The 27,418-nt window shown below is 44.1% G+C and overlaps 4 protein-coding genes across 4 annotated transcripts; all 4 read left to right on the top strand.

Annotated features, from left to right (window-relative positions):
• Positions 1 to 878: 878 nt before the first annotated feature.
• On the top strand, positions 879 to 1,852 carry LOC306978253 (dual specificity protein phosphatase 13A-like; the record flags this gene model as incomplete). Its single annotated transcript, XM_079576777.1, has 3 exons — positions 879 to 1,006; positions 1,256 to 1,473; positions 1,542 to 1,852. The coding sequence occupies 3 exons, from the start codon at positions 879 to 881 to the stop codon at positions 1,736 to 1,738; spliced, it is 543 nt and encodes a 180-aa protein (XP_079432903.1). The 3' UTR covers positions 1,739 to 1,852.
• Positions 1,853 to 2,620: 768 nt separating this feature from the next.
• LOC306978462 (dual specificity protein phosphatase 13A-like) lies at positions 2,621 to 6,111 on the top strand (the record flags this gene model as incomplete). Its single annotated transcript, XM_079576996.1, has 3 exons — positions 2,621 to 2,745; positions 4,534 to 4,751; positions 5,891 to 6,111. 3 exons carry the CDS (start codon positions 2,621 to 2,623, stop codon positions 6,109 to 6,111), a joined length of 564 nt encoding a protein of 187 aa, XP_079433122.1.
• A 1,898-nt stretch (positions 6,112 to 8,009) lies between these two features.
• LOC306978252 (dual specificity protein phosphatase 13B-like) lies at positions 8,010 to 10,842 on the top strand (the record flags this gene model as incomplete). Its single annotated transcript, XM_079576776.1, has 3 exons — positions 8,010 to 8,164; positions 8,340 to 8,560; positions 10,625 to 10,842. The coding sequence occupies 3 exons, from the start codon at positions 8,010 to 8,012 to the stop codon at positions 10,840 to 10,842; spliced, it is 594 nt and encodes a 197-aa protein (XP_079432902.1).
• Positions 10,843 to 22,241: 11,399 nt separating this feature from the next.
• Positions 22,242 to 26,172, top strand: LOC306978641 (dual specificity phosphatase 29-like; the record flags this gene model as incomplete). Its single annotated transcript, XM_079577295.1, has 3 exons — positions 22,242 to 22,408; positions 24,123 to 24,346; positions 25,837 to 26,172. The coding sequence occupies 3 exons, from the start codon at positions 22,242 to 22,244 to the stop codon at positions 26,064 to 26,066; spliced, it is 621 nt and encodes a 206-aa protein (XP_079433421.1). The 3' UTR covers positions 26,067 to 26,172.
• Between the last annotated feature and the right edge of the window lie 1,246 nt (positions 26,173 to 27,418).

Raw genomic sequence — 27,418 nt, 5'->3', positions numbered from 1 at the left:
CACTTTTTTGGGGGTAATTTACTTTTTGTGCGCCAGTGGCTGCATGGGTGGTTAGCATAGCACCTTTAATTTCCATCACAGTGGCCTCCACAATTCTCCAGGTACAATTGTCTTATATGTTTTCTGGTGAGAGGGTCCCTCAGCAGAGAAAACCTACCGGTAACTCTAAAAATTATTGATCCTGGAGCATTATAGAGGCCACTGTGATGAAAAGTAAAGGCGCCATGTTAACCACTCATACAGCCATTGAATACCTGACACTTAAAAAGGCTACGCACTGATTAAAAAAAATGACATAAAATCAGACAAAAAGTTGCATAATGTACCTTTAAATAATGCAATGTGTGATACAGACTACACTTTTGCAATTTCCTCTCATTCTTGGCTTTTTATTTCTATTTTATTTTTTTCTTAAGTGTAAAAATATATAGGCTTACTCAACACATTTTAATTTTAATTTGCATTATCTGACATTACATTTCAAATAGCCTGATCTGATTATATTTCTAAAATAATAATAGAAAGTTGTAAATTCTTCAGATTAGATTTGATTTCTACACTGGTGGTCAGCAATATTAACTAAATAATTGTAGTATTTTTGTTTGATTTTGATTTCTGAAAAAATTGTCTGACTGTTAAACTGATAAAATGTGGTGGTGTTTTAAAAAGTAACTACAAATATTCTTTAAATATTTAAATATTTTACCTGTTTGGCATTTAGTTCAAAAGGCAAAAGGAGGAGATTAGTGTTGTTTCATACTTTTAATTTGAAAGGCGCTTGTAGGTAATTTTAGAGCGGTTACCCAGCCGTCCTCTCTCAGTACCACCGTGTTTGTAGTAAAGTCTCACAAAAAAACAATTTGCATCGTTGGCATTAGATGGAAAACATTAAAGGTAACCAGTGTGACACGCCTTCAGTCAAAGAGCTGGTGAAGATTGTGTACAGTGGGAAGCGCTTTGGGAACCATGTGAATGAAGTCTGGCCCAATCTTTTCCTCAGTGACATGTAAGTTGCATTGGTGTTTTGCTTATGCACAGCTGATGCTTTTTATAGTTCTGAAGTTGCACAAAGTAGGCAACCACCTCACACAGTATTTACCTTTTGAACTTGTATATAAACTCGAGGTCTTAACATGGAACGAACAAGGACAAAGCTATACTAAACCATACGAACCTGGGTCTAACTGTGGATTAACCAACGTACATTACTCTACAATCAATGCCACTCATTTGTACCAAAGTCTTCTCTCTGCAGGACATTTGCAAATGACCGCTACAGCGTATGGAAGCTGGGGATTACACATGTTTTGAACGCAGCACACGGACGGGCCCACAGTGAGGGCGGTCCGGACTTCTACGGCCCCTCTGTGGTGTATTATGGGGTCCCCGCTGATGACTCTGCAACCTTTGATCTCTCCAAATACTTCACTCCCGCTGCCGAGTTTATTCACAAATCACTGGAAGTGGAGGAAGGTATGAAAACCAAACCATGTCTAGAGTTACAAACAAAACCCATCCAACCCTGTGTCTTCTGCCTGCAGGTCGTGTATTGGTGCACTGTGCCGTCGGTGTGAGCAGATCGGCCACTCTCGTCCTGTCGTTCCTCATGATGTACCACCGGCTCCCCCTGGTGGACGCTATTCTCACCGTGAAGCAGCGACGATGGATTTTCCCAAACCACGGGTTCCTCAAACAGCTCCGGGCTCTGGACATCAAACTACGCACTCCAACGTTATAAGCGTACAGATGGTAACTACTTCACTACTGTGGCTTGTGAGCGCAGCTGATACTAACTCCAGCCATAAGGGGGCAGTAAGGGGGAAATGGGAAGGCTGTGACTCCATACGGGAATCTCATTTTCACAGCCACAAGTCACCCAGAGGAACAGTTTTTCATTCACTTCAGTCTCAGGGGTTGAAAGAGTATTTACCCCTGAACTGTGACCAGCTCATGTCCAGGTCTGGGTGCTTCAAATTATATATTATCATTATACATAAACATAAAACCATGTTACTGTGTTATTTAAATATGTTGCTGTCCTTGTTTTGTTCACTACTACATTTTCACTTTTGAATATTTGGGGGGGAGGGGGATGTTGCCCTGGGCCCCAGCAAGTTTGTCAACGGCCCTGGTGTTACTATTAGTATTGGTAGGACTAAGTGCTTATTGGTCACTATTTATGCAGCGCCTTTTCACACTATTCCCACTCCACACACCAGTGTACACAGACACTACTAAGCTGCTGCTACTTACTATTACTGCTACTACTGGTATAATACTGTACTTATCTTATACTTGAGGATAAGAATGCCTATATAATGCTCTGTTTCAAATAAATAAACGACTAAACTAAACTATGTGCACCTTAGTGGAAAAGAAGTTGATTATTTAAAATAGCTGGAGTTTTCTATCGTGAATCTTCTCAGAAACTGTCCTGAATCAGTGTCCGTAGCGCCGTGTTCTCTGTAAGACTAGTCTCAATGCCCCGTTCTAATCTGGGACAGCCTGATGCGAGAGGAGCACCTGTTTGCACCCATCGCCCGGCGGCAGACGGGCACTGCTCCGACCCTGAATTTGGACCTGAATCCTGTCCAAAATCCAGCTTTATCCGGGCTTCAAAATGTCCCACAGAAGGAAGAGGAAAGAGTACCTCACTGTGAAGGACTTACAGAAAATGCTGGACTCCTGTAAGTCACATCTGGGACAAGTCGATGAAGTGTGGCCCAATATCTACATAGGAAATCTGTAAGTACAAAATATTACCACGAAGCAGGTCAAACAAGCATGATCTGTAGATTTATGTCCTATGCGAGCCATGTTGTTGTCAAGTAGAAACTATTGTTATCTGGACATACTGTAGATTTCTGACACTGATCGTCCTACTGTTGAACTATATTATACTAATAGCCCATAATAAAAATGAGGGCTTATATTTGACAAGCTTGACACACTTGCCAAAGCGCTTATAGTCATTATTCATTCACTCTCCACACTCAAAATTGGGAAGTTGCCCTGGAGGAAGTGAGGCTGCCAATCTGTTGGCCCTTCAAACCACAACCAACCACTTACATTTACCATTTACCTTTATTCTTTTGTGTTGATTAATCTCAATTAAAAAATAAATAAATCATAATAAAAAAAAAATACAGATGGCTGATTCATGAACATATATATAGCCTACACTTCAGATCTTCCAACAAACAAATGCTTCCCACTCCGAGATAATTTTTCACACACACAAAATATTCCTTTTCATAAACTACAGAATCAGGTGCCAAAGAATAGACTGTTAACCTGAGGATTATGAATCTGCACGATGAGACTGCATTTCATTTTTTTGGGTTTTGTTTATTTGCTTGTTTGAGCAGTAAATGTTCTGCTCAAAAGGACTGGGCCGAAGCAAAAGCTTCGGAACCTACGAACCAAGTACACATACACACAACATACCCGATTATGATCAGTTACACTTTGTGGATATTATGGCTATAACAAAAATACTAAAGAGCAAAGTAGTTGTTAAATCCTTTATTAACCCAAAAGGACAGCATGATGACACCGCAGGAGAAGTCTGCGGGTTTAACAGAACACCCAGCTTATATATGTTTTTTTAGCCCTACAGCAAAACATTTTTACTAGAATGGCACCAAAATAGACATTCCTGCAGATGCCATGTATATGGCAACTAAGTTTACGACTGCAATTCCCTGATTAGAAATCTCCTGATTTCCTTGGTCACTCAGGTGAGCAGAAGGTCAGCTGGAGGTCACATGAGATTGTAAACAGACAACTATTATTACACTTTAAAGGGGCTAGATGCAAGTTTGTGATTTTATACTCACTACTGCCATCTCAGGCCTTATGCGTAACTGCAGCTTCTATGTTAAGCACGTGCATGACGGCACTTATTAACACCTTTTTGAGTGACAGTGCAGGATTTTAGAGGCAGTTTTGGCTAATAGGTCTGGGCTCATTCTACACATTAGGACATGGCTGGAACATGTAGGGGGAGGAAAATACATTATTTTAACATTTTTAAACTTCGTATAGTCCCTTTAAGCTAAGAACATATTATATTATTTTCAAAATGCATAAACAAGAAGACACATATTTCCACAACTTCAAAGTGGCCATTTTAACCAAAATTACAAGGCATTGTTTGAAATGTTCATATAATTATCAGAAACAAAGCACAACTACGAAGCACAGCTACAACCTCAGTAGTTGTGCTAAAGGCGCCAACCTTGATGAACCCTGATGAACCTCATCAGGGGTTTATGAGGCGCTCTACCCACACAACAAAAGTAATGGTCAGGACTGGTTGTAGTAAAGTGCTAATAGTCCCGCCCTAGTAAAGTGTCTTGCCTGAAGGATACAACAACTATTTGAACTGCCCCGAGGTTTGAACCGCCAAACTTGTGGATATAAGATGCACACACTTAAAGGCCACTGTTGTTGTTGTTGTTGTTGTTGTTGTTGTTGCTACTACTTGTATAACTTTACACTGCAATAAAATGATTGTTTGTGTGTTGTCAGTGCAGTGGCCCAGAACAAGACCGCTCTGATCAGACTGGGCATCACTCACATTGTGAACGCGGCCCACACGAAGCAGGGCAGTATCGGCAACCAGAATTACTACGGCAATGACTTTGTGTACCTCGGGATCCCGGCTGAGGACTCCACACACTTCGACCTGGACCAGTACTTCGGACTCGCCGCGGACTTCATCCACAGGGCCATCAAGTCTCCGGGCGGTCAGTAAAAGCAAATATTTAGTCACTGACTGTAAATCACGGCCGGGGAACTTCCAAATGTTTGCCTTCTATAGCAAGAAAGTGATGTTAGGACTGATTACATAACATCTTAACATCAGGTCAATTGCAGCCACTGTCAAGTCAACATTAGTTAGAAATACCATGTTGCATTACCTTTTTCAAACAAAATATAAAAGCCAATTGGGACATAACAGTGAGCCTGTTCAGAAATTCACCCCAAGGAGCAGAGACAGTCTTCCTCGGCACAGAGAAAGAATTGTGGGGAACTATTTTTAGCCCGGAGTCAGTCAAGTATGATATTAAAAGACTAATCCTCTTCTGTGATGGTCCTGGCGAATTGCACTGTGGGTAATAAGCTCCTTGTGTGACCTGGAGTGGATTGTAACAGTTTATTGGCCTTTTTGGTTGCAGCTGACACATCGATGTGTGCAGCAATCAGCTATAACGTATAGATAGACGTGACCACCGGTGGTGAGATGGAGAGGTTGAGGTTTATGGCTAAAACAGCACAAAGAGGGATAGCTTGAGAAGTTCAGGGGCTGAGGAATCAGAAGAATGTGAATATGCACTCACAAATGTTGTTTTAAAACACATTTAGTGGGTTTGAATCTCACTCCTACACATTAGTGTTAATGATGCCAGTCAAGAGAATCCATGTTGGCACTTCGGTCTCGTCCTACAGAGCATGTTCCTAAAAAGGGCAAAAAGGCGAGAATCTACGACCCTGTGAGGCGAGCAGAGCAACACCAAGCCTTCTCAGTGCTCCAGGGCCTGTCAATCAAAGGAAAAAGCTCAAACTTTAAAAACCCATAAAGCAAAAACGAGTGTAGTTTAAAATATGATACTCCTCTCAGTGTTGTCATGGGAGGAAACTATTTTTAGAAACAATAAAAGTCAAGGCTTTAAAATTGTGTTTGACATGTAAGTCCCCATAGGATTCCATATTACCCTTCTGGAGTTAAGCTAAGCCACTAGGGGGTGATATCACTGTAAGGTCAGCACCCCCCCGCCTAGAGGACTAAAGAAAAGTGGCTTCCTCGCCCATTGGCCAAATAGTGAATTGACATGAAGCTATGAATGGTGTTTCAAGTTAAAAGGGAAATTGTTCTGTTTTTCAGGGAAGGTTTTGGTGCATTGCATTATGGGAATGAGCCGCTCGTCCTCCCTGGTTTTGGCCTACCTCATGATCTACCAGCGCATGTCGCTCAAGCAGGCGCTGTGCTGTGTCATCCAGAAGAGGGCGATCTACCCCAACAGGAACTTCCTGGCTCTGTTGCTGGACCTGGACCTGCAGCTCATGAAGAAGAGGAAAAAGAGGCGGGCCTGCGCCATTCTCTGACCACCGGGATCAAACCATTGATATGAATACATGGATCAAACTAGGATTTAAATGGACTTTGTAAATAGACTAGCACCATCAACATCGGTCAGCGTAATAGTACTGTATTCTTTCAATTGTTTGCACACTGCCCAAACACGTCAGATGCCCTCCCACTCAGAATTATACATTATAGATCTTCCCAACCCTATTCATCTCAAGTGCCCCTTATGAAAAAAAGTGTTGGTGCTTAACCTCTTAACCCCCACCGTAACCGAGCGCATTTTCTCCAGTTTATTTTTAACCCAAATCTAAAAGCTTCTCGCCTGGAGTTTACAGCCTAAAGGCCAGAGTAATGCCTCATTTGAAAGCCAAGACCTAAAAAACTCGTCTAGAATGTTCTTTTTCCTCGCATTGTTGCAACGTTGTCTTCACTTTTTTGACATTTTTGTTGTTTTCATCACACAATCTTTGTCATTTTTTGTCACATTTTTTTGGGTAATATTTTTGACATTTTTTGGTCACATTTTTGTAATTTTTTAATCACATTTTTTGTCATTTTTTGGTCACATTTGGTCATTTTTTTGTCCATTTTTTTGTCACATTTTTGTCATTTTTTTGTCACATTTTTGTCATTTTTTTGTCACATTTTTGGTCACATTTTTGTCATTTTTTCATCACATTTTTGTCATTTTTTGGTCACATTTTGTCATTTTTTGGTCCATTTTTTGTCACATTTTTGTCATTTTTTCAACACATCTTTCTCATCACTTTTCCGTTGCTTTTCTGTTGCTCTTTTCTGGCTTTTTTGTTGTTTTTTGTGTCTTTTTCATCCTCATTTTCGTTTTACTTCGTGTCACTATTTTGACACTTTTTTCAAGAAGCTTTTAGATTTGGTTAAAGTCAAACTGTAGAAAAATGTGCTCGGTTCAGGCGGGGGTTAAGAGGTTAACTAACAACTAACATCTGTTGAATAGTGTAGTGAGTGACAGTTTCTCATTTTAGTACAGCAACAACATGAATACTCAAGTACTGCAGATACGGAGCTGTAATTCAATATTAGCCACTGACTAAAGAACTAATGGGGTCTGTTGCATCAGAAGGGGCATCTGGCATAAAAGTTGGGGCATATGTATATCTTTAAGCAGGGTATAACTTAAATTGAATGCCTTAAATTTAGGGCAAATTTATGTTTTACATCAAAAGTGACCACAACTTTTCTGGACATTGTTTTCACTTCAAACTTTTCACCTCACTCTGATTATGGACCAAATCTCATCCTTGTACATTGTCATATTGTCGCATTTGTACAGACTTCGCATCAAGACGACGGAAACCTAATGTCTATTTAATGTTTGTTTACCTAAATCTTTTATGTCCAGTTTTATGTACGGCAAATAAACCACTACATAGCTGTGTAATGTTCTTTCTCTTAACTCTCTTTACTTTGCCCTGCCCTTTAGATGAGAAAAATATATATATACTTGTACTCTCTCTCTTTCTGCTGTCCGGCCTTTGAACTGAGAGAAAGGCAGAAGATGATGCCGCGGTATGTTCAGGCTCAAATTCAAAAGTTAAAAAAAGCGTTTGGAGTGAATCATCAGGGAGCACATGTGCAGCGGCCTACACGGCAGGACGGCCTCCCCGATAAATGTAAGCTTTTCAATATGTCAACCTTAATGTATTTGCATATTGTAAGGAGCTGTCGAAATAGAAAACAAAAAAGTCCTGTGTGAGAACCAACGTAGACTCTATGCAACTCCCGGTGTGTATTAGAACAATGATATAACATGGTTAAAAGCTAAGAGTAGATCTCCTTTAACCTCTGCAAACCAGAACACACCATATGCCGAGCTGTCTTAACGGACTTTCCTCTTTCAGATTTCTATTTGATAGCGATTTGACAGGAGGACAGAGACATGCCCCGAGGCCAGGACAATGGGGCGTCCTCTGGGAAAAACGGGCGCTACGAGACTCCTCCAGCCGCAGAACTGCACAGGCTCATGTGGACCAAAAAGGGCGGCAGCAACAACCACATGGATGAAGTGTACCCCCAAATATACATCGGAGACATGTGAGAGCGCCGTGCAGTCATATACAAAATTACACACGGAAACTATGTGAGACAAACGCTTTTAAGGTGAATTCATAACAAGATAAAAGCTCTCAGTCACACAGGAGTTTTAAATCATAGACAAAAGACAACAATGATGTAATTCAGTGTGGTGAAGTTTGATGTCTGTGTCCAGGTACGCAGCGAAGGACAAGCGAGCCCTGCAGTCTCACATGATCACTCATGTCCTGAACGCAGCGGACGGTAAATTTAACGTAAACACCGGGGCGAGTTTCTACAGAGACACGCGGATCACGTACTTCGGAGTGGAGGCCTTTGACATGGCCACTTTTGACCTGAGCCCTTTCTTCTACCCCGCGGCCAACTTCATCAAGAGTGCGCTCAGCTCACCCACAGGTAACACAAAAAGACCACAAGGGTAATTCATGGAGGATCAGCACAGCCAATGATAGATTCATAAATACACATTAGGCTCGCGCTTCACAGCTAGAAGGTCCAGGGTTTGATTCCCACCTGGATGGGGTCTTTTTGTGTGGATATGTTCTCTCCGTGTCTGCGTTTCCTCCGATTTTCCCTTTTCCCTACCACTAAAAACATGTACAAAAGATTCCCCTCTGGGACCAGGAATCCCTTGAAAAAGTGACTCTTGTTCTTATTCTCTTGGTTCAAAAAGGTCCATCCTCTCCATCCTCTTGCTCTTTATCCGGGTCCGTGTGACGTTGGCAGCTGTTTCAGTAGAGACTCCTCTTTTCATGCACACATCCAGCTCTTCTGAGGGGATCCTGAGCTGTTCCCAGGTCAGCTGAAAGACACAGTCCTTTCAGTGTGCCCTTGGTATTTCCCGGGTCTCCTCCCAATGTGCCTGAAACACATCACAGGGAGACATCTGCAACAGTTGCCTCCCAGGGCTGGATAGAACTCCTCAATTCTATCCAAGAAAGTACGGGCCACGTAAGAAACTCATTGAAATCGCTTGTACCCGTGATCTTGTTTCAGTCCTGTCCCAAAGCTGACTTTAGGCGAGAGTAGGAAAGATTGTATACAGTAAAAAAACCACCCATAAACAAAAACAACAGTACATTTGGAGGATTTACAATAGAAGATATCCTGTACCTTCAGCAATGTCTCTCCTGGACTTGATCCCCACTGCTCATTGCAGCAGAGGTTCCCAAAGGGGGGACCGGGACCCCAGGGGGCTTATGGGAGACTGGGGTGGGGATCAAAATTATTTCCAGACAATATCTTTTAAATTTATGACATTGAATTCGATGTATTTTGATTGAAAAGAGCATATTTTTGACAAATTAAATCAAAGAATAATATATAGTGTCGAAACAAACGTGATTTTTTAATGTTTTGCACCTTGTCAAGTGATTTTGGGGGGTCGTGACTCGAAAACCTTGGGAACCCCGACCGGACAGGGTTCTCCATTGAAAAAAGGGTCAAATGCAGATGATACGTTTTACATTGAAATCAATTCATTGGAAGAAGCTAAAATAAAGTAAGTTTATTTCATCCAAAGACAAGCAGGACAGGGGTTTGCGTATCCTACTCCGCATTATAAATCTGTGAGGGCTTTTGCCTCTCAACCATTTAATCAGGTTTACTTCAAGGCACATTGTAAGATCATCCATTCCAAGCAGCCGAAATGGTCATTTTAAATTCAAATCAAGCAATAGACAGACTTCGTTTTGCTTAATATCTCTCCCCATGGTAACAGCCTCTTGCATTTTAACTCCAGACCAGCAAAATATTGAGTTTAAATGGATTGTCCTGGCTATTTGTAAGCAACACTTTTATTGGACATGGAAATTACCCTGTTACATTTGACAGGCTGTTATGCAAAGCAGAGTCAGGGTGCACGCAGTAATCCCCACAGAAATACTTTGGCAATTATTCGGCCTTCTGCTCCTAAGCCACGCTCCGATAAGGAAACCAGGGATTAGCGTGTGCAGAAAGACACAAAAACTTTGAAGACACCACATGCTCCTCTGGTGACACACAGCGGTTTTAATCCAGGAACAAGTAACAAATTAGACGTTTTTAGTAGAAATTTTGTCATCCACTGGGCATAAAGAGGGCTTTGAGAGGATGGCTGAACTGTAGATAGAGCACATACAGCTTACAGATGTATGGGCCAGGCTAAACAAGCACACATATGAGTACATTAATGAAGTTTACCGGCTGACCACCAAGGCTTTTAGGCTCCTTCATGTAAAATGCAGGAAGCTGAACTTTCTCCCATCCCTGACCAGCCCTCTCTTCTAGTAGGCAGCTAGAAGGCAGAAGGGAGAGAGAGACACAAAAGAATTAATTTACCAAAAGTGGCTGAAACCAATTTTATTCCACTACCAGGAAAAATATCATGTGCAGGGCCTTTAATATCAAAATTAATAGTATGAAATGAAGGTAACTAAACTTACCGCTTTCAGCCTGACGTCTTTGCGTGTCTGTCTTTAGGGAAGGTGTTGGTCCACTGCGCGATGGGCCTGAGCCGCTCCTCCTCTCTGGTGCTGGCCTACCTGATCATCCACGAAAACCTGACGCTGGTGCAGGCTCTGAAGGCCGTGAGCGAGAACAGAAACGTCTGTCCAAACCAGGGCTTCCTCGAGCAGCTCCGAGCCCTGGACATGAAGCTGAGCTGCGGGGCTGCTTCCAGGCAAAACGGACACAGCTAGATTTGATTTAAAAATAATAATAATAATAATTTCACTAGTTATCAGGGTTAATAATGTCAAAATATTATTACACATCCTTCAGCTTTAACCATTCCATTCTTGCCCCAAAAGGTTACACAGTATGAATACAGTTTTAGAAAATTGTAATAGTGCCAGTATAGGCCTCTTGAACATGTCTCAAAATGGCTGATTTTCTCCCAAAGCCTACACAGAATTACAGTGTAATGTTGGTAAAAAATAAATTGTGATCATTTTGTCTGCATAGGTTTGGTTTAACACAGAGTTGTCCATTAACACTCTGTTGTGTATTGATTTTGTGGTAATTTCAATAATAAATGTAAATGTTATTGTTACAGGGACTAGAAGGAGGTTGTCATTTTTATACTCGCTACTGCCACCTCAGGTCTTACGCATAACTGCAGTCTCTATGTTAAAGGAATAGGCCACCGTTACTATATTGTAAGGCGTAATAATACCAGGGGTTGTTCGAAATCCGCACAAGATATTACCGTGCGGATGTCAAACTACTCCTGGTATTGTTACCCCTTACAATATAGTTCCCCTTTTTATCCGCTTAGAAAATCCACATTGTTTAATTTTGTGTTATTATACTTTATAGTGTAACACTTCACGTAACCATATTTAAATAGGGAAAACATGGAAGAGTTTGGTAGCTTCTATCTTCACCTCGTTTGGAGCTATAAAGAAGAGGAGGAGAGGCTAAATGCTAACGTGCGTGACTGAGGGCACGCGTGAAGACCACACAGGTACAAATAAACTCGTCTAAGCTAAGGTAAGAACATAATCTCAGTATGTACAGTGGCCTATTCCTTTTAGCTTGTGCATGTTGATACTTCGGCCCAAAGTATCAAAGTATCTGGACTCATCCTAATTCTACTTTTAACTGTTTTAAACTCCATCTAGTCCCTTTAAACTCATTAATGATAGTGCATGGGATGACGCCCAGAGGCAAAATCCTTCCCTCCAAGGGTTGTGATTTGACCTGCAAGAAGGTGCTTGGATCTGAAGTATCTTTTTTTCCACTTTTCCGTTTCTGGGTCGTGGGGGCAGCCGTTGGAGCTGCCCAAATCAAATTGCACCAGCCTCTTTTGGCTCCTCCTGCAGGTGGTGGGTCCACGGAGGGACAGCCTCATGATTATATCCAGGCCTGTTGGTCTCTCATAAGGGGCTTCTGAACCGCTCTTTGTCTGACCCATCACCGAGGACCTGTTTGCCCTGGGACACCCCAGCACGAAGCCCCCCTCAACATAGCTCCGAGGATCATTCGGGTGCTCAAACCCCTCCACCACGTTAAGGTGCCGGTTCCAGGAGGTGATCTGAAGTATCTATTTTTTACTAAATTAATTTAGATAAAGGCATAATACCTGACTTTTAGTAGACATGTGTGGGTAAAACACTGTGTATCTGATCATAAAGCATTCATATCAATTTTGTGAACTAATAGCCTTTAGTTTTTGAGCATTTCTGTGAAAGTGACCCCAAAATGTGACCCTGCAAGTTGTGAAATGTGCCTATAAACTCATCCCAGTGAAGAATTGGGATGCTACAGATATGAAAAGTTATGAATGACTTTGGACACAACGATCATTTCAATTTAGTGGCTTCCTCTTTCATTCCTCTTTCAATTAAAAAAAACAAATCTGATATAGGGTCTTTGATGAGTGCACTAAGTATTAATATTGCTGGGCTCGAGTGACAAACAGAAATATGGCCGAAGGTCAGGCTAAGGTTCAGGCTTAGAAAGAGAGATATGATTAAAAAATTGAGCTGATCATTTGAAATAAAACGTTCAGTAGTGACTTAGAACTGTTCTTTTTCTAACTTCGTTCGGTGTTTCACTATGGGAATCGCCTCGGGCGTGACCATCCACGGAAGCTCCAATGGCACCACGTCTGTCTATGACAGACAGGATGACTGTACCTTGGGCTACGCCCCTTCTCCTAGGTACAGCCAGCCTCCTCCTTCAGTAAACATTCTCGCTTTCTTCCCGCGTGGAAGCCACATCTTTCTAGCTCCCTCAGCGCTTTTCTTGCCAGCAAGCTAGCTACTGTTTAACTGTTCACAGACGAGCCGTAAAGGACATCGTTGACGAGCACAGTTGCCGGCATTGGCTCGTTTACGCTGAGTAAGTTCTCACGGACTTGATACCGCTATTACACGGTTAGTTTGTGCAGCGACCGCGTCGAGGCGAGCTGCTTGTTAGGCTGCTTGTATTAGTTTACTACGCACCGCTAACCGTATAGCTTATAATAAGCCAAGTTAGTTAGCATTTATTTGTCGACTAACTTAGCCTTTGCATTCGGCTACCGTCAAGGCAGCTTCTTGCGGGTGACATTTACTTGTTACCCGCTCTTTTGATCGGTTGACATTAATTTGTGGACTGATTCGATAGTGCAGTGTTCTGCTAACGCGTTACGGCGAGCAGGCTTCCCGGACCCGGCTACGGTTTGAAACCCGTGTCCCGGCTTCTCCGGTCGTGTTTACTTCACGACACGACTAGCACTGCACTTATACCTGGTCTTTTTTCCCGGTTTTAGGCATTATGTCCTCGGCTCTTACCCCCGCCAAAGGGTCGGACCCGAAGTCCAAGGAGGTTGCATCCCGCCCTTGCCCCGCGTCGTGCGGGGCTACTATTTCAGGGAGGGACCCTCACCCGATGTGCATCGCTTGTATGGGCGCTAAACACGCTCAGACAGCGCTGGCGGACCGTGACTCTTGCCATCACTGTACATCAATGCCGGAGAAAATACTGGAAAGGAGACTTAGAGTGGCGGTGGCTAACTCTCAGGACCCGTGCCTGGCAGAGGCCACCGCTAAGCCCACAGCCGATACCCATCAGCGAGCTGCCACTAGCTGGGGCAGCGCGCTGGATGTATCAGACGCTATGCCGCCACTGTTTGAGGACCTCCTCGACATGGATCCAGGCAGTGAGGACGCAGAGTGCGATGCTGCCTCTGACCTCCTCGAGGCTGTGGATATGGAGGATGTGGAGGAGGACTCCACATTTCCACTGTCCCAATCCAGACCCCCGAGTGCGTCAGAAACGACGTCCCCTGTGGACAGCAGTTTGTACGAAGTGTGCAAACGCGCCGCCACCAGGCTCAACATACCCTGGCCCGCGGCTGTAGACGCAGAAGGAGGGATAAGGGACCTCTATGATGGCAAGCGGCTCCCACCGGCCCAAGCACCTCCAAAGCAGCTCCTTCCTGCTGTACCTGCATGCATGAAGGAGATGAGCCGGTTCTGGTCCAGCCCACTTAAGAGCAAGCTCCCAGTCCAGGGCTACTCAAAGCTGGAAGTACATGGGATGAAGGAGCTGGGGTTGGCCGAACCCCCAGCGGTGGAGCCTTCATTGGCATATCACCTACACCCTAATCGCCGTGCCGTCTCAGCCTCAGCTAACATCTCCCTGCCTAACAAGATGGAGAGGGTCACATCCTCCATCTTTCAGCGGACGTACAAATACGCCGCTCAGTCGGTGTGTGTACTGAACACAGTGTCTCTGCTCTCCGCTTACCAGGGGGAAATACTTGAGGAAATGGGCCAGCAGTTGGACTCGGGGGCACCCAACCCGGTCCTCTGGGATGAAATCTGTGTGGTGAATGACCTCATTTTGCGCTCAGCTCGAGGGGCAGTCCAGGGCTGCGGCCACGTGATGGGACTGGCTGTGGCAGGTGAGCGAGGTCTATGGCTAAACCACTCAGGACTGACCGACACACAGAAGGCTGACGTCATGGACGCGACCTATGACCCCACCAAGGGTCTGTTTGGGCCAGCACTGGACAAAATGAAGGAGACAAGCACCCTCCGTAAGCAGGAGGGCGAAGCCTTCAACTTGTGCCTGCCCCGCAAGCAGCCTTCCCGTCCTGCACAAACTCAGCGACCAGGTGTCACTGCAGCAACCGGTGCCAAGGGCTACAGAGTTGGCCCTAAGCAGCAAAAACCGGCTGGACAGCAGAACGAACAGCAGCGGTCAGGAAATCCCAAACCATGGGGCAAGCACTCTTTTGCAGCAGCAGCAGCTAAAAACCGCTCCTCACACCCCGGGGAGGGCAAGAAGAAGCGCACAACCTAACAGTTGTGTCTTCTCTCAGCGCCCCTCCATGCAAAAGACGGAGAGTGTCCTTGGACCCCAGCCCCAGTTCAGAGGCCCTGTGCAGTTTGCCAGGCGTCCTCTCCTGTTCACTCACCCCGCATATGTTGCAGGAGGTGAGTCGGGGGCAATGTCAAAGTCACAAAGCACATTTTTCAAAAATAAAGCTTTCACACTCGCATCCAGGCCATGGGCTAAGGGCGAGTTTGGTTCAAAAAATAAGAACTCAATCAAATTTGAAAACTCTCCGGCTTACGCCACAAGAGGGAGCTCACGCTCCTTCCTATGCAGACGTCGAGACTCCTCTCAGGGGAGTGACGTCACCGAGCATTTGCATGGGGCCGCTCACTGCCCAGCTGGAGCAGTGGCGCGCATGCGCAGTTCATCCATGGATTCTTTCCATTATATCTCGAGGATACAGGCTTCAGTTTGCAATAAAACCGCCCACTTTCAACGGGGTTCTGCCTTCAGTGGCGAAAGGGGATGCAGCTCTTGTCCTAGCGGACGAGATCACATCTCTACTGAGCAAACAAGCAATACGAGCTGTTCCACACAGCGAGTGTCAGCAGGGGTTTTACTCCCGCTATTTCCTCGTCCCGAAGAAGGGGTCCTCAGCCTTACGTCCCATTCTCGATCTCCGCGTATTAAACATACACTTACGGAGATTTACGTTCAGAATGCTCACTCACAAAGTGCTCTGCCGCTCGATACGCAGAGAGGATTGGTTTACCACAATCGATCTGTCGGATGCGTATTTTCACATTCCAATACACCCCGCGCACAGGAAATATCTGCGGTTTGCGCACGGAGGGACAGCTTACGAATATCAAGTCATTCCGTTCGGGCTGTCATTAGCTCCGAGGGTGTTCAGCAAATGTGTGGAGTCCGCACTGGCTCCTCTTCGGAGCAGCGGGATCAGGATCTATTCGTACATCGACGATTACCTGGTGTGCTCCGCCTCACGCGAGCGCGCACTCACGGACACGCGCACTGTCGTCTGTCATCTCACTGCTCTTGGGTTCAGAATAAACCGGACGAAGAGTCGGTTAGAACCCGCGCAGAATACAGAGTATCTGGGTTTGAGCATAAACTCCCTCTCATTCAGAGTGACTCTTACGGCTCAGAGGCTCTGCTCTCTCAGCCAGTGTCTCTCATTGTTTCGCCAGGGCGCACGGGTCACGTTCAGAACATGCCTCCGCCTAGCTGGTCTTATGGCGTCAGTAATATCTGTCGTTCATTTGGGTCTGTTAATGATGAGAGATTTTCAGCGTTGGGTCGCAGCGTTACGTCTGTGCCCCCGCCGACACCTTTACCGCAGGGTGGAAGTGGACAAGCGCTGCGTAATGGCGCTTCGCCCATGGCAGGACACGCACGCTCTGGCTGCGGGAGTCCCACTGGGCACAGTGTCCGCAAGGGTTACCCTGACAACGGACGCCTCCTTGTCAGGGTGGGGAGCCACCCTGTCCGGCAGGACGGTGAACGGGACATGGGGTCCGCATATGGCTCTGTTACACATCAACATGTTGGAGCTTTGGGCTGTTTTCCTTGCTCTGAAACACTTCCTACAGTATATTCAGGGCCAGCATGTCCTTGTAAAAACGGACAATGCAACTGTTGTCGCGTATATCAACCGCCAGGGCGGCACACGCTCTCTGCAGCTACACAGGCTGGCACAGAAATTGATTCTGTGGAGCAGCACCAGGCTGCTGTCTCTCCGGGCAACACACCTGCCAGGTGTCCTGAACAGGGGGGCGGACTTGCTGTCGCGGGGCAATCCCCTATACGGCGAGTGGGTTCTCCACCCTCAAGTGGTGGAGCAGCTCTGGCAGATGTACGGCCAGGCCGACGTAGATCTATTCGCCTCGCAGGAAAACGCAAAGTGTCCGCTGTACTTCTCCATGACGGACGTGGGCACACCCCTCGGGATGGACGCTCTAGCCCACCCATGGCCGGACGTCCTGCTCTATGCTTTTCCACCGATCAGTTTAATCCCACCCACCCTGGCTCGGGTGAGGGAGCAGGGGTTTTCACTCATCCTGATTGCCCCGCGGTGGACGTCCAAACCCTGGATGGCGGAAATAATGCAGCTCCTTCGGGGACAGCCTTGGCCCCTCCCTGTGAGGAGGGACCTCCTATCTCAGGCGGGCGGAGAAATTTATCATCCTCACCCAGACCGAGTAGCTCTCTGGGCTTGGCCCGTGAAAGGTGGAACTTAAATGCTGCCGGTCTCCCTGCACATGTTATTGATACTATTCAGTGTGCCAGGGCCACTTCCACTCGGTCTTTGTATGACTGTAAGTGGCGCGTATTTGAGGAGTGGTGTGCGGCAAGGCAGACCATTCCTTTTCAATGCTCTGTGGCTGACGTCTTGTGTTTTCTGCAAGAGTTAGTCGAGAAGCGCAGAGCGTTTTCGACTGTCAAGGTCTATTTGGCCGCAATTTCGGCCTGTCATGTTGGTTTTGGGGACAAATCAGTCGGCCAACACCCTCTGATATGTCGCTTCATGAAAGGAGCGCGCCGCAAACTTCCAGTGGTTAAACCCCTGGTACCCCTTTGGGATCTGGTGGTTGTGCTAGACGCACTTTGCCAGCATCCTTTTGAGCCCTTGGAGGCTGTTGACATGAAGTATGTTGCTTTCAAGACAGTGTTGCTTCTGGCTTTGACCTCAGCAAAGCGTGTGAGCGAACTGCAGGCCTTATCTATTAGTCCTGCATGTCTACAGTTTGCCCCTGGTCTTTCTAGAGTCCGCTTACGTCCTAATCCAGCCTTCGTGCCGAAGGTATTGGACTCTGCATTTAGCTCCTCCACGGTCGAGCTTGAGGCTTTTCATCCTCCGCCTTTTTCCTCTGGAGAGGAGCGGCGGCTTAATACTTTGTGCCCAGTGCGGGCACTACATGAGTATGTGGCCAGGACAGCTGGCTTCTGCAAGGCTAACCAGTTGTTTGTGTCCTGGGCCACTCCCCATAAAGGGAAGCCTGTGTCCAGTCAGAGACTTTCTCACTGGATTGTTGAAGCCATTTCGTTGGCTTATACCTGTAGAGGCCTACAACCTCCACAAGGGTTGAGGGCTCACTCCACAAGGGGTATGGCTACCTCATGGGCCCTGTTCAGAGGTGTCTCTGTTCAAGATATATGTGCTGCAGCAAGCTGGGCGTCACCACACACTTTTGTGCGGTTTTACAGATTGGACGTCTCTGGTCCCTCTTTGGCCCTGGCAGTCTTGCAGCCAAGGGTTGCTGGTTCCTTTTGAGGTCACCGTTGTGACCTGCTGCTTCAGGAGCTTTATTTGCAATCCGGGAGTAGGCCATATCTCCCATAGTGAAACACCGAACGAAGTTAGAAAAAGAACTTAAGGTTACTCACGTAACCCCGGTTCTTTGATAACAGAGTGAGGTGTTTCACCTTCATTGCCCTCCTTGCAAGGCGGTCAGAAATCGCTTTAGAATGTTTACTGAAGGAGGAGGCTGGCTGTACCTAGGAGAAGGGGCGTAGCCCAAGGTACAGTCATCCTGTCTGTCATAGACAGACGTGGTGCCATTGGAGCTTCCGTGGATGGTCACGCCCGAGGCGATTCCCATAGTGAAACACCTCACTCTGTTATCAAAGAACCGGGGTTACGTGAGTAACCTTAAGTTTTCCCCCCTCAGGACAAAATGCCAAACATTTAGGGAGCTCTCTGCATCCAGTCTGCACTCCTCCATGCAAACATGCTGTAGCTCTAGATTAATCAGGGCTGGTTTTCATTTAGTAGAAAAATGGCACGATATAAAAAGTGAATTGCTTTTTCATATTGCACATAAGAGCACCGTGTTGCCTGTTACTTTAATTGTTTCATCTTTGTAAATTGCTTTTGCTGATCTTGATAACCAAAGCATGTTTAAGAAGATAAATAAATGTGAAATAGAAAATGATTCATGAATTGATTTAAAATAGGGTGCTTCACTTCCAGTGTGGGATTGGGGTTTTGCTGATGGTTTATACGGAGCAGAGTCAGCAGAGTGTGGCTTCTGTCCCTGACTGTGGGAAATAAATATGTCTTGGTCACGTGACCTGCTCTGGCATCTTCAGCTGTTTCTCCGCTGCATGTAAAACAAAATGGCAGCACGGTTTCAACTGCTTACAAACACAAGTGGAGGAAGACTAAGAAGATTTGGACTTTGGAATTACATTATTTTAATGTATATCCTTTACAGTCAAAATAAATCCTGGATGGATTTTTGGTTTGCAGTGACATTATCTTTAGAATGTTCAAGATAGGATAGGCCCTTAGATTATTTTGGCTTGGGACTGCCATTTTTTAAATCTTATTGTCATCTCTCCAATGGGACTTTTGAAGCAGATACACAACAAAAACACTGAACATGCTGCAGCCTATGACATTATAATATCCATAAGGTTTTTTGTAAATGGAGGGAGAAGACAAGGGGTCATATGAAGCCCCGCCCACCTCCGCCCTGCTGGACGTCCTGCTGAAGAACAGACGTCCCACCGGAGCGGTGAACCAGGTCTGGCCCCAGCTGTACCTCAGCAACACGTGAGTCAACTCCTCAGGGCTCAAGACGCCTGGCCGCACTGGTAATATTGATAAGACAATATCTCACTTTAATACAGCAGCTAAGAAAACACAGAAAAAAGAAAGATCAGAGACATGAGACCGAACCAAACAGAAGAGGTGTCTTCCATAACACCTCAGCTGATGGCATCCGTGCCACGCCGTATTAAGGCAGTAATTCAAGCAAAAGGGGCCCAAGCCAAGTACTCAGTGAATATGCATGATTATAGTTTTCAGAGGGCCAACATTTTTCTGTTTAAAATGATGTTTTTATTGATTTTATGTAATATTCTAATATTCAGAGATTTTGATTTATTTATTTATTTTTTACAAGCTGCAAGCCATAATCATCTAAATTAAAACAAACAAAAGGCTTCCCACCTGTCTATATCATAGTTTCACATTTTAAAGCAGTACTAAGTAACTTGTTTACATTAATAAATCCTTGTCATAGTCTCTTTGGTGGTAATAAGAGTGTTAATGGGATGATTTGGGGGTATCTCATCTCCCCTTGGTGTCTCTGGCCAGAAAACCACAATTGCAACTTTCCCTGCACCGGGTCGGAGGCGCAATACACATTAATAGAATTCCAAAGAAGAAGAAGAACAGGCTAACGAGCAACCACTTAAAACTGTATTTACAGCCAAGTTTGAGTGGAAAAAATTATCTCCATTGTGTAAGTGGATGTACAATATCCCTCTCTCCGTTTGTCTTTTCTGTCAACGTAGTATTTACTCTCATGGACAATTAATGAGTTAAAAACCGTAACATGATGCTACAACACATGCAGTTGCGCTTATGGCCTCTAGGGGCATGAGTTACTTAGTACTGCTTTAAGTTGAATTACAGACATAAATTATTGCAAATCCTCATTATGAACATATTATTTCAGGTCTGTGGCCAAAGACAAAGACCTGCTGCTGGCTCTGGGGGTGACTCACGTGGTGAACGCGGCACACGGCACGGAGCGCATCGACACGGGAGCTGCGTACTACGAAGACACAGGTGGGACGAGGCCTGTAGCTTGAGGTAACGCATGCGAGACTTATACCTGGTTACTATGGCGACACAGGTGTGGCGTACCTGGGCGTGGAGGCGGACGACAGGAAAGACTTCGACATCAGCCCGTTCTTCAGCGAAACGGCGGAGTTCATCCACGCAGCCCTCACTCAAAATGGTAAGGGTAATGCATAAAATTAGTTCATATAAAGAACTTTTGTGAATTCATCCTGTTGCTTCGTTTTAGGAGTCATTTTGGTCCACTGTGCGCGGGGCATCAGCCGCTCAGCCGCTCTGGTCCTGGCTTTCCTCATGATAAAACGCGGCCTCTCTCTGATGGAGGCGGTGGAGACGGTCAGAAAACACAGAAACATCCTCCCGAACGTGGGCTTCCTAAACCAGCTGAGAGAACTGGACTCACAGCTGCATCAGAGGACAGAAGGACACTAACAACACACTGATCTACCTCTCTGTTTACAGACATTGGCAAAAAACTAGCACATCATTTACTTTTCGGCAGCCTGCTCATTGCTTTTTGCACGCACATGAATCGTATAAACAACATGGAATTGACACAGTGGTCCCTGAAGGCAGCAGACACGAGCTGCCCCAGGCTTTGGGTCAGCTGGGAAGGGAAGCACCTAAAAATATCCATCTGCACGTCACCCCTCTCATACAAGCACAGCGATATCCTGGATATTACCAGAGCCTTTAGGCCGTGTCCTGAGTCGGAACAAAAACAAAATCTGCACCAAGGCAGTGAAGAGGAGGGAACAAAAGACTGTAAGGCTTTTAAATGTAGACATGCAGCAATAAGTATAATAGAATAGAAGCTTTAATTGAGTCAATAGACATATGTATATGTACCCAAGCAACAGGTTTGAATACATGGAGCCCTCTTCCAAAGGCTTTCTTTGTCCAGTTGAATATATAGTGGGAAGAAAAAGTAAGTACACCGTTTGAAATTTCTCACATTTCTGCCTAAATTGGCCACTAAATGTGGTCAAAATCATAAGAATGATTAAACAGTGTTTGCTTAAACTAACGTGGAATAAGTAAGTACACCTCCTGAATCTCACTGAACTGCAGCAGTTTTGTAAAGAGGAATGAAGAGATTCATCCTGATTGTGAGCGTGTTGTGAATGTCTCACATTCACAATTACATTACAATGCAACTAAATGGGGATTTTAACAATAAAAGGAGTTTAATATAAGGGATTTTCACAATGAAAGCACTATATGCAGCCTACTCTGCAAGATAAACTTGTGAATCAATTTTTCTATTGATGATAGCACATGGCCATATAGCGCCAGACAGCGAATCATTTCGAGCCTGGGGACCATGGCCGAAATTTTTGCATGGATTTGGGAACTAATCACAGAACGAGGAGGAATGGCAAGACGATGACCAGCTATTCGCTATACGGAAGCTTGTAGTTTGTTTACGGATACTTTTTTTTTTTTAAAGTTGATTGACGGATCCAACATGACAGTAGCAGACGCGACGCCATATTTTGATTGAGCTTTAGTCCGTGTTCTAAATAGTTTAGCTCGAAAGTTTATTGCATTGGCTAAACTGGCTCATTCATGTTAGCTGCCTACATGTAGTGTCAAATCAGAAATCTTTTAGCCTACACAATTAACAGGCTGTATCAAATAGCTTATCCCTTTACCAACCCTACTTACAACTTTTCAGAAAACAAAGTATGAAAAACGTTTGCAGTGACGTCAGAAATGTCTTGCAAAAAGTCTAAGCTGAAGATGAAAGCGCCCCTGGAGCAGCAGACAGAGGAGGAGTACGTCACACCGGGAGGATACGAGCTGGAGAAGATTCTGAACCGCGGCAGTGTGACCTACACCCACGTCAACGAGGTCTGGCCCAATGTCTACATTGGAGACGAGTGAGTATTTGACAACAGAGCAGAACGAGTCAATGGAAAAAAACAAACAGGAGGAAAGGGACAGAAATGGTGGTGGGACTGGAGATTATTGTCAATTCACATCAATTTTGAACAGATACTCAAAGGCACTATCTCTGATTTATTTCTAGCATTTTGTTTCATTCTCAAGAACATGCGGGCTACAGCTTTCAAGCATTTCTGTAAAATTGAATGTAGTGACATTTGTCTACAAACTTTGGGATGTTACGAATATGTTGGGAAAGTTAGGAATCTTTAAAAAAGAAATGTTTTCTCAGTTTTGTCTCAATGTCTGTTGTTTTGTTGTTGTCCCTTTTCTGTATCTATTCCACAAAATACCGTATATATGCCTTTCAGTCATGTGACTTTTGTTGTTATGGCGGCCATTTTGAATAACAAAATAGAATTATGCAGTACTACAACATGCAACAATATCTCTACTCAGGATGAAAAAGAAAGACAACTGATTGACAGTGGCATTTTTATTTACTCATAATCATTGCTCAAGAAGGTAACAGTAAAAACATGGCCCTAGAAAAGCGCACGTTTATGTGAAGAAACCAGCTACGCCAAGATGTTAGCATGCTACCAGTTAGCGTTTAGCTTCAACAGCTTAGCTCTGACCTCTCCAAGAGAAAGCCCTGAACCACAAACATCTAGCCTTGGATACAACATGCGGCAGAGGTCAGAGCTGAGCTGTTACTGTAGTATTTCCTCAGTGTTCATAGATGTGAGTCACACATGTGTTGTTAGCATGCTAACTCAGTGGTTCTCAACCTGGGGGTCGCGAGACAAATTTGGGGGGTCGCCAGATCATTCAGATAAAATATACATATTTCATTAGCATATAATCAAATGTTTTATTGTTGCATGTGTCATGTGCATGTCCATTATTTGATCGTAGTTTGATGAATTTTATTTCAGCCATTTGTTTTTTTCTTTGTTTTTTAAGAATTATATAGGCAAATGTTCCTATTTTTCACGGTAAGACCCGGGCAGGGGGTCACGAACCCCTTAACCTGTTATAATGGGGGTCGCGGCTTCAAAAGGTTGAGAACCACTGTGCTAACTGGTAGCATCTTGAGCAGCTTAAACACTGACTCAGACTGAGACTTAAGTTAATTTAGTGTGAGGAGTGAAGCAGATCTTTAGTAAATCCTGCTGTAGCTCGACAGACAGCGCTGCTACGTCACATTTGCCACATTTACTGGTTATATCACATAATTCTCTCTGGGGCCGTGTTTTTACCGTTGCCTTCTTGAGCAATGGTACATAAAAATGCCACTGTCAATCAGTTGTCTGAGTAGAGATATTGTTACATATTGTAGTAGCCTACTGCATAAATCTACTTCGGTATTCAAAATGGCCGCCGGAACTATGCGTGATGTCATTGAAAACGCATGCATAACAACATTTGATAAAACGATCACTTGAATGAAATAATGTTGTTATGTAGACCGAATTAAAAAACAAAAATCATTTAATCTGCTGAAAATTCTTCCAACCAGCAAAAATGTTGACGCAAAAGACAACAGATTTATCTGGAACAATTGGTTTAATATTTGTATTGCCCTAGATTTGGTCATTGGAAACACAAATACACTAAGAGAATATAATAAAGTTGTAGATTTATTTTGTCTGCTTTTGCAAATAAAACCTCCCTTTTCCAAATAAAATGTGTGGTTGTTGTTTTTAGGGAGACGGCGAAAGACAAGTACAAGCTGAAGGAGCTCGGGATCACGCACATTTTCAACGCGGCCGAGGGGACGTGGAACAACGTGGACACGGGAGCTGGTTACTATAGCGACATGGACGTTGTTTATTACGGCGTGGTCGCGGAGGACACCACGACGTTTGACCTCAGCCAGTACTTTCACTCAGCGGCCGCTTTCATCGAGAAAACACTGAGTGACCCACAAAGTAAGTTGTAATTATATTGACCATAAGATCAGTTAAAGCCACACTGCGGAACATTGAGGCTAAAGGTCACAAATAATATTAACACTGTTCAGTTGTGTAACCCCTGAACAGAAAGAAAGACCATTGCACTTGCCCATAGTTAGGGCTCTGACCTCACAGCAAAAGAGTCCCAGGTTTGATTCCTGGGTTGACTGTGGACTTTCTGGATATTGTATCAGTGGTTCCCAAAGTGGGGGTCGCAGGACATTCAAGCTGATTTTTATGTATTTAGGCGGCATGGTAGTGCAGGGGTTAGCGCTCGTGCTTCACAGCAAGAAGGTCCCGGGTTCAATTCCCACGGGGTCTTTCTGTGTGAAGTTTGCATGTTGGCCCCGTGTCTGCGAATGTTTTCTCTGGGTACCACTAAATCATGTACAATAGGTCATGAATGATGTGTGCGTGAATAAATGGTGGTGGTCAGAGGGACCGTTGGGGCAGATGTGTGCAGTCGCAACAGCGTTTCTGTCAGTCTCCCCCAGGAGAAGCTACATATGTGGCTTACTACCACTGAGTATGGAGTCAATGTAAAATTGTCTCATGTAAATCGCTCCGTGATCATGTCTGTGAAAGGCGCTGTACAAATAAAGCTCTTCTACTTCTATTTTCTGATTGAAAGCAGCATATTTCAGTGAAATTAAACCAAATATAACAATTAAGTATCCAAACTAACCAGACTTTAAAGGGACTATTATTCTCCCCTATTATGTTCCAGCAATGTTCTAATGTGTAGAATGAGCTGTTCACCACAACTGCCTCTAAAATCCTGCACTGTCACTCAAAAAGTTGTTACTTTGGGTCCAAAGTGCCGTCATGCACAAGCTTAATATAGAAGGTGCAGTTACACGTACGACCTGAGGTGGCAGTAGTGAGTATACAATGGACAACTTGCATCTAGTCCCATTAAAGGTTCAGCTCCTTAAATTATTATAAATGCAAATTACATTTGTCAGTGAGTTTGGGGACGCGACAACAAGTTTGGGTACCCCCTGCTCTATATATCTGTGTGTTTCTCCTGCATAATCTGGTTTCAACAACAGATACTGTATAATGAACAAGATTACTTCTGGGCCAATACTTTCCTAAAAAAGAGAATATTCAATTTCAGTGGGACATTCCTGGCTAAATAAAGCTCAAATGTGTCCATAGAGCAAATGTGTGCCGTGTGCACTCTTGCTCCTTTCAGCCATCTCGCCAAGACCTTCTAAACATAATTTCCTATCAAATAAATATGGTGAAATGTAAAGGGGAAACTTAAGTCAAGAAAAATAAAGTAAGTCTATCTCACAGTCTATCTTAAATACATTTTTGTTTTGTGCAAGTAGCTCATAGGATAAATAACGGTTGGAGCCCCCTTCAGTAAGGTTGGGGCGAGTCATGGTGGTGTTTTGTGTGGTATTAATCATTAAATAAATGATTGTAATATTCACGGTGTAATATTTCTGTGTGCGCAGATAAGCTGCTGGTGCACTGTGTGATGGGCCGCAGCCGGTCGGCCACGTTGTTCCTGGCGTACCTCATGATCTGCCGAGGCATGACTGTGGTGGATGCCGTGGAAACCGTGAAGCGCCGCCGCCGCATCATTCCCAACTGGGGCTTCCTCAAACAGCTCCGAGAACTGGACATGCAGCTGCAGCAGAGGGGACTGGAGCAAACTGATGAGCCAAAACATTATGACCACTGACAGGTCAAAGATCACTGTGGTGCCTCCTAACTAGACATATTATTAGGAAAGAGAACTGTTAATGTAATTTTGTCACTTTAACCCAAGGAAATGTGTTTGTTAAATATGTAAAAAAAAAAAAAGATTGTAGGCCTAGTCTCATTACTTAAAGATACAGTAAGATTTTTGTATGTAGACAGGACAAATCTTGGTTTTGTGTAATGGTTTTGAGTGCACAAATTACAAAAACATTACAAATATATACGTTTACATGTTTTATTTTGGTTCTCAAAATGATTATCCAAACAGAATGAGCCCACACTCCAAGGTTGCCAGATTCTATGACTAAAACAAGCTTGGAAATGAACGCAAAGGGACTCTCCCTTTCACTTCCGCAATCCCAATCAAATCCTCCTTAGAGCAGTCCTGACCAGGTCCAGACTTCAAACGAGGCCTGGTATGTTTAAATTATAGACCCTTTATAAGACCAAGAGCACATTACAAACATTGCATTTTAGAAGTGATTGTATATTTATTGTCCATTTTAAATTAGGCCTATATTATTGTCCATTTTAAATTAGGCCTACTATACATTTATGAGATTTTTGTATAATAGAATATGTGTCCACGGTATCGGCAATATACACTATTACAACTTCTATACTAACCCCCCCAAAAAACCTTTGTTTTATTGAGATTTCTTTCATGTAATTGTACACATAGTTAAGTTAATGTCTTCTTTATTGTACCTTAAAGAAAATTGTCCTCTCCAGATCTTTGGCCAAAAGTTATTTATTTGTTAGCTGGTGGTTTACTCCTATTGAGAAAGATATTGGTTGAGTTAGTTACTCTGTGATAGTGCTATAATGTTAGTTATTAACTGCCAACTTTAAAATATCCATACTCAAAAGAAAGTGTATTAACTGAGCGTATGGTAAAGCAACAGTAGCAATAGTAGTCAAGGTATATGGGAGAATTTAAGTCGTACTATGTGTATTTTGTAGAAGAAGTACTTCCACTTGATTCTCATTTCAGTCAAAGAAGAGGAATCGGGGACATGGTCAATCATAATTTATTCTTATGCTAAAATGTACAGCATTTATGTGACTGACAAAAGGAGAAAAGTCATAAATACAAGTTCATTCTTGCGTGTGCACAAAGCCAGGTTGTTCCCGTCCTCTGCTCCTCTTCTCTGTACAGTACAAAGGCTACAAAAGAGCAGGATTATTCAATATATAAACAGAAAAACACAGGGACAAGGCGCGTTTTACATGCAAATCCGTTAGCTTAGTTTGGTCTATATTCACAGGCGCTAGTCCTCTACTCTTCAGTAAAATAGAAACACTTTATAAAGATATAGAAAACAAATCTAC

The sequence above is a fragment of the Gobius niger genome (genome assembly GCF_951799975.1).
Source record: "Gobius niger genome assembly, chromosome: 19".
Classification (NCBI taxonomy): Eukaryota; Metazoa; Chordata; class Actinopteri; order Gobiiformes; family Gobiidae; genus Gobius; species Gobius niger.
This window is presented reverse-complemented; position numbering and strand designations above follow the sequence as displayed.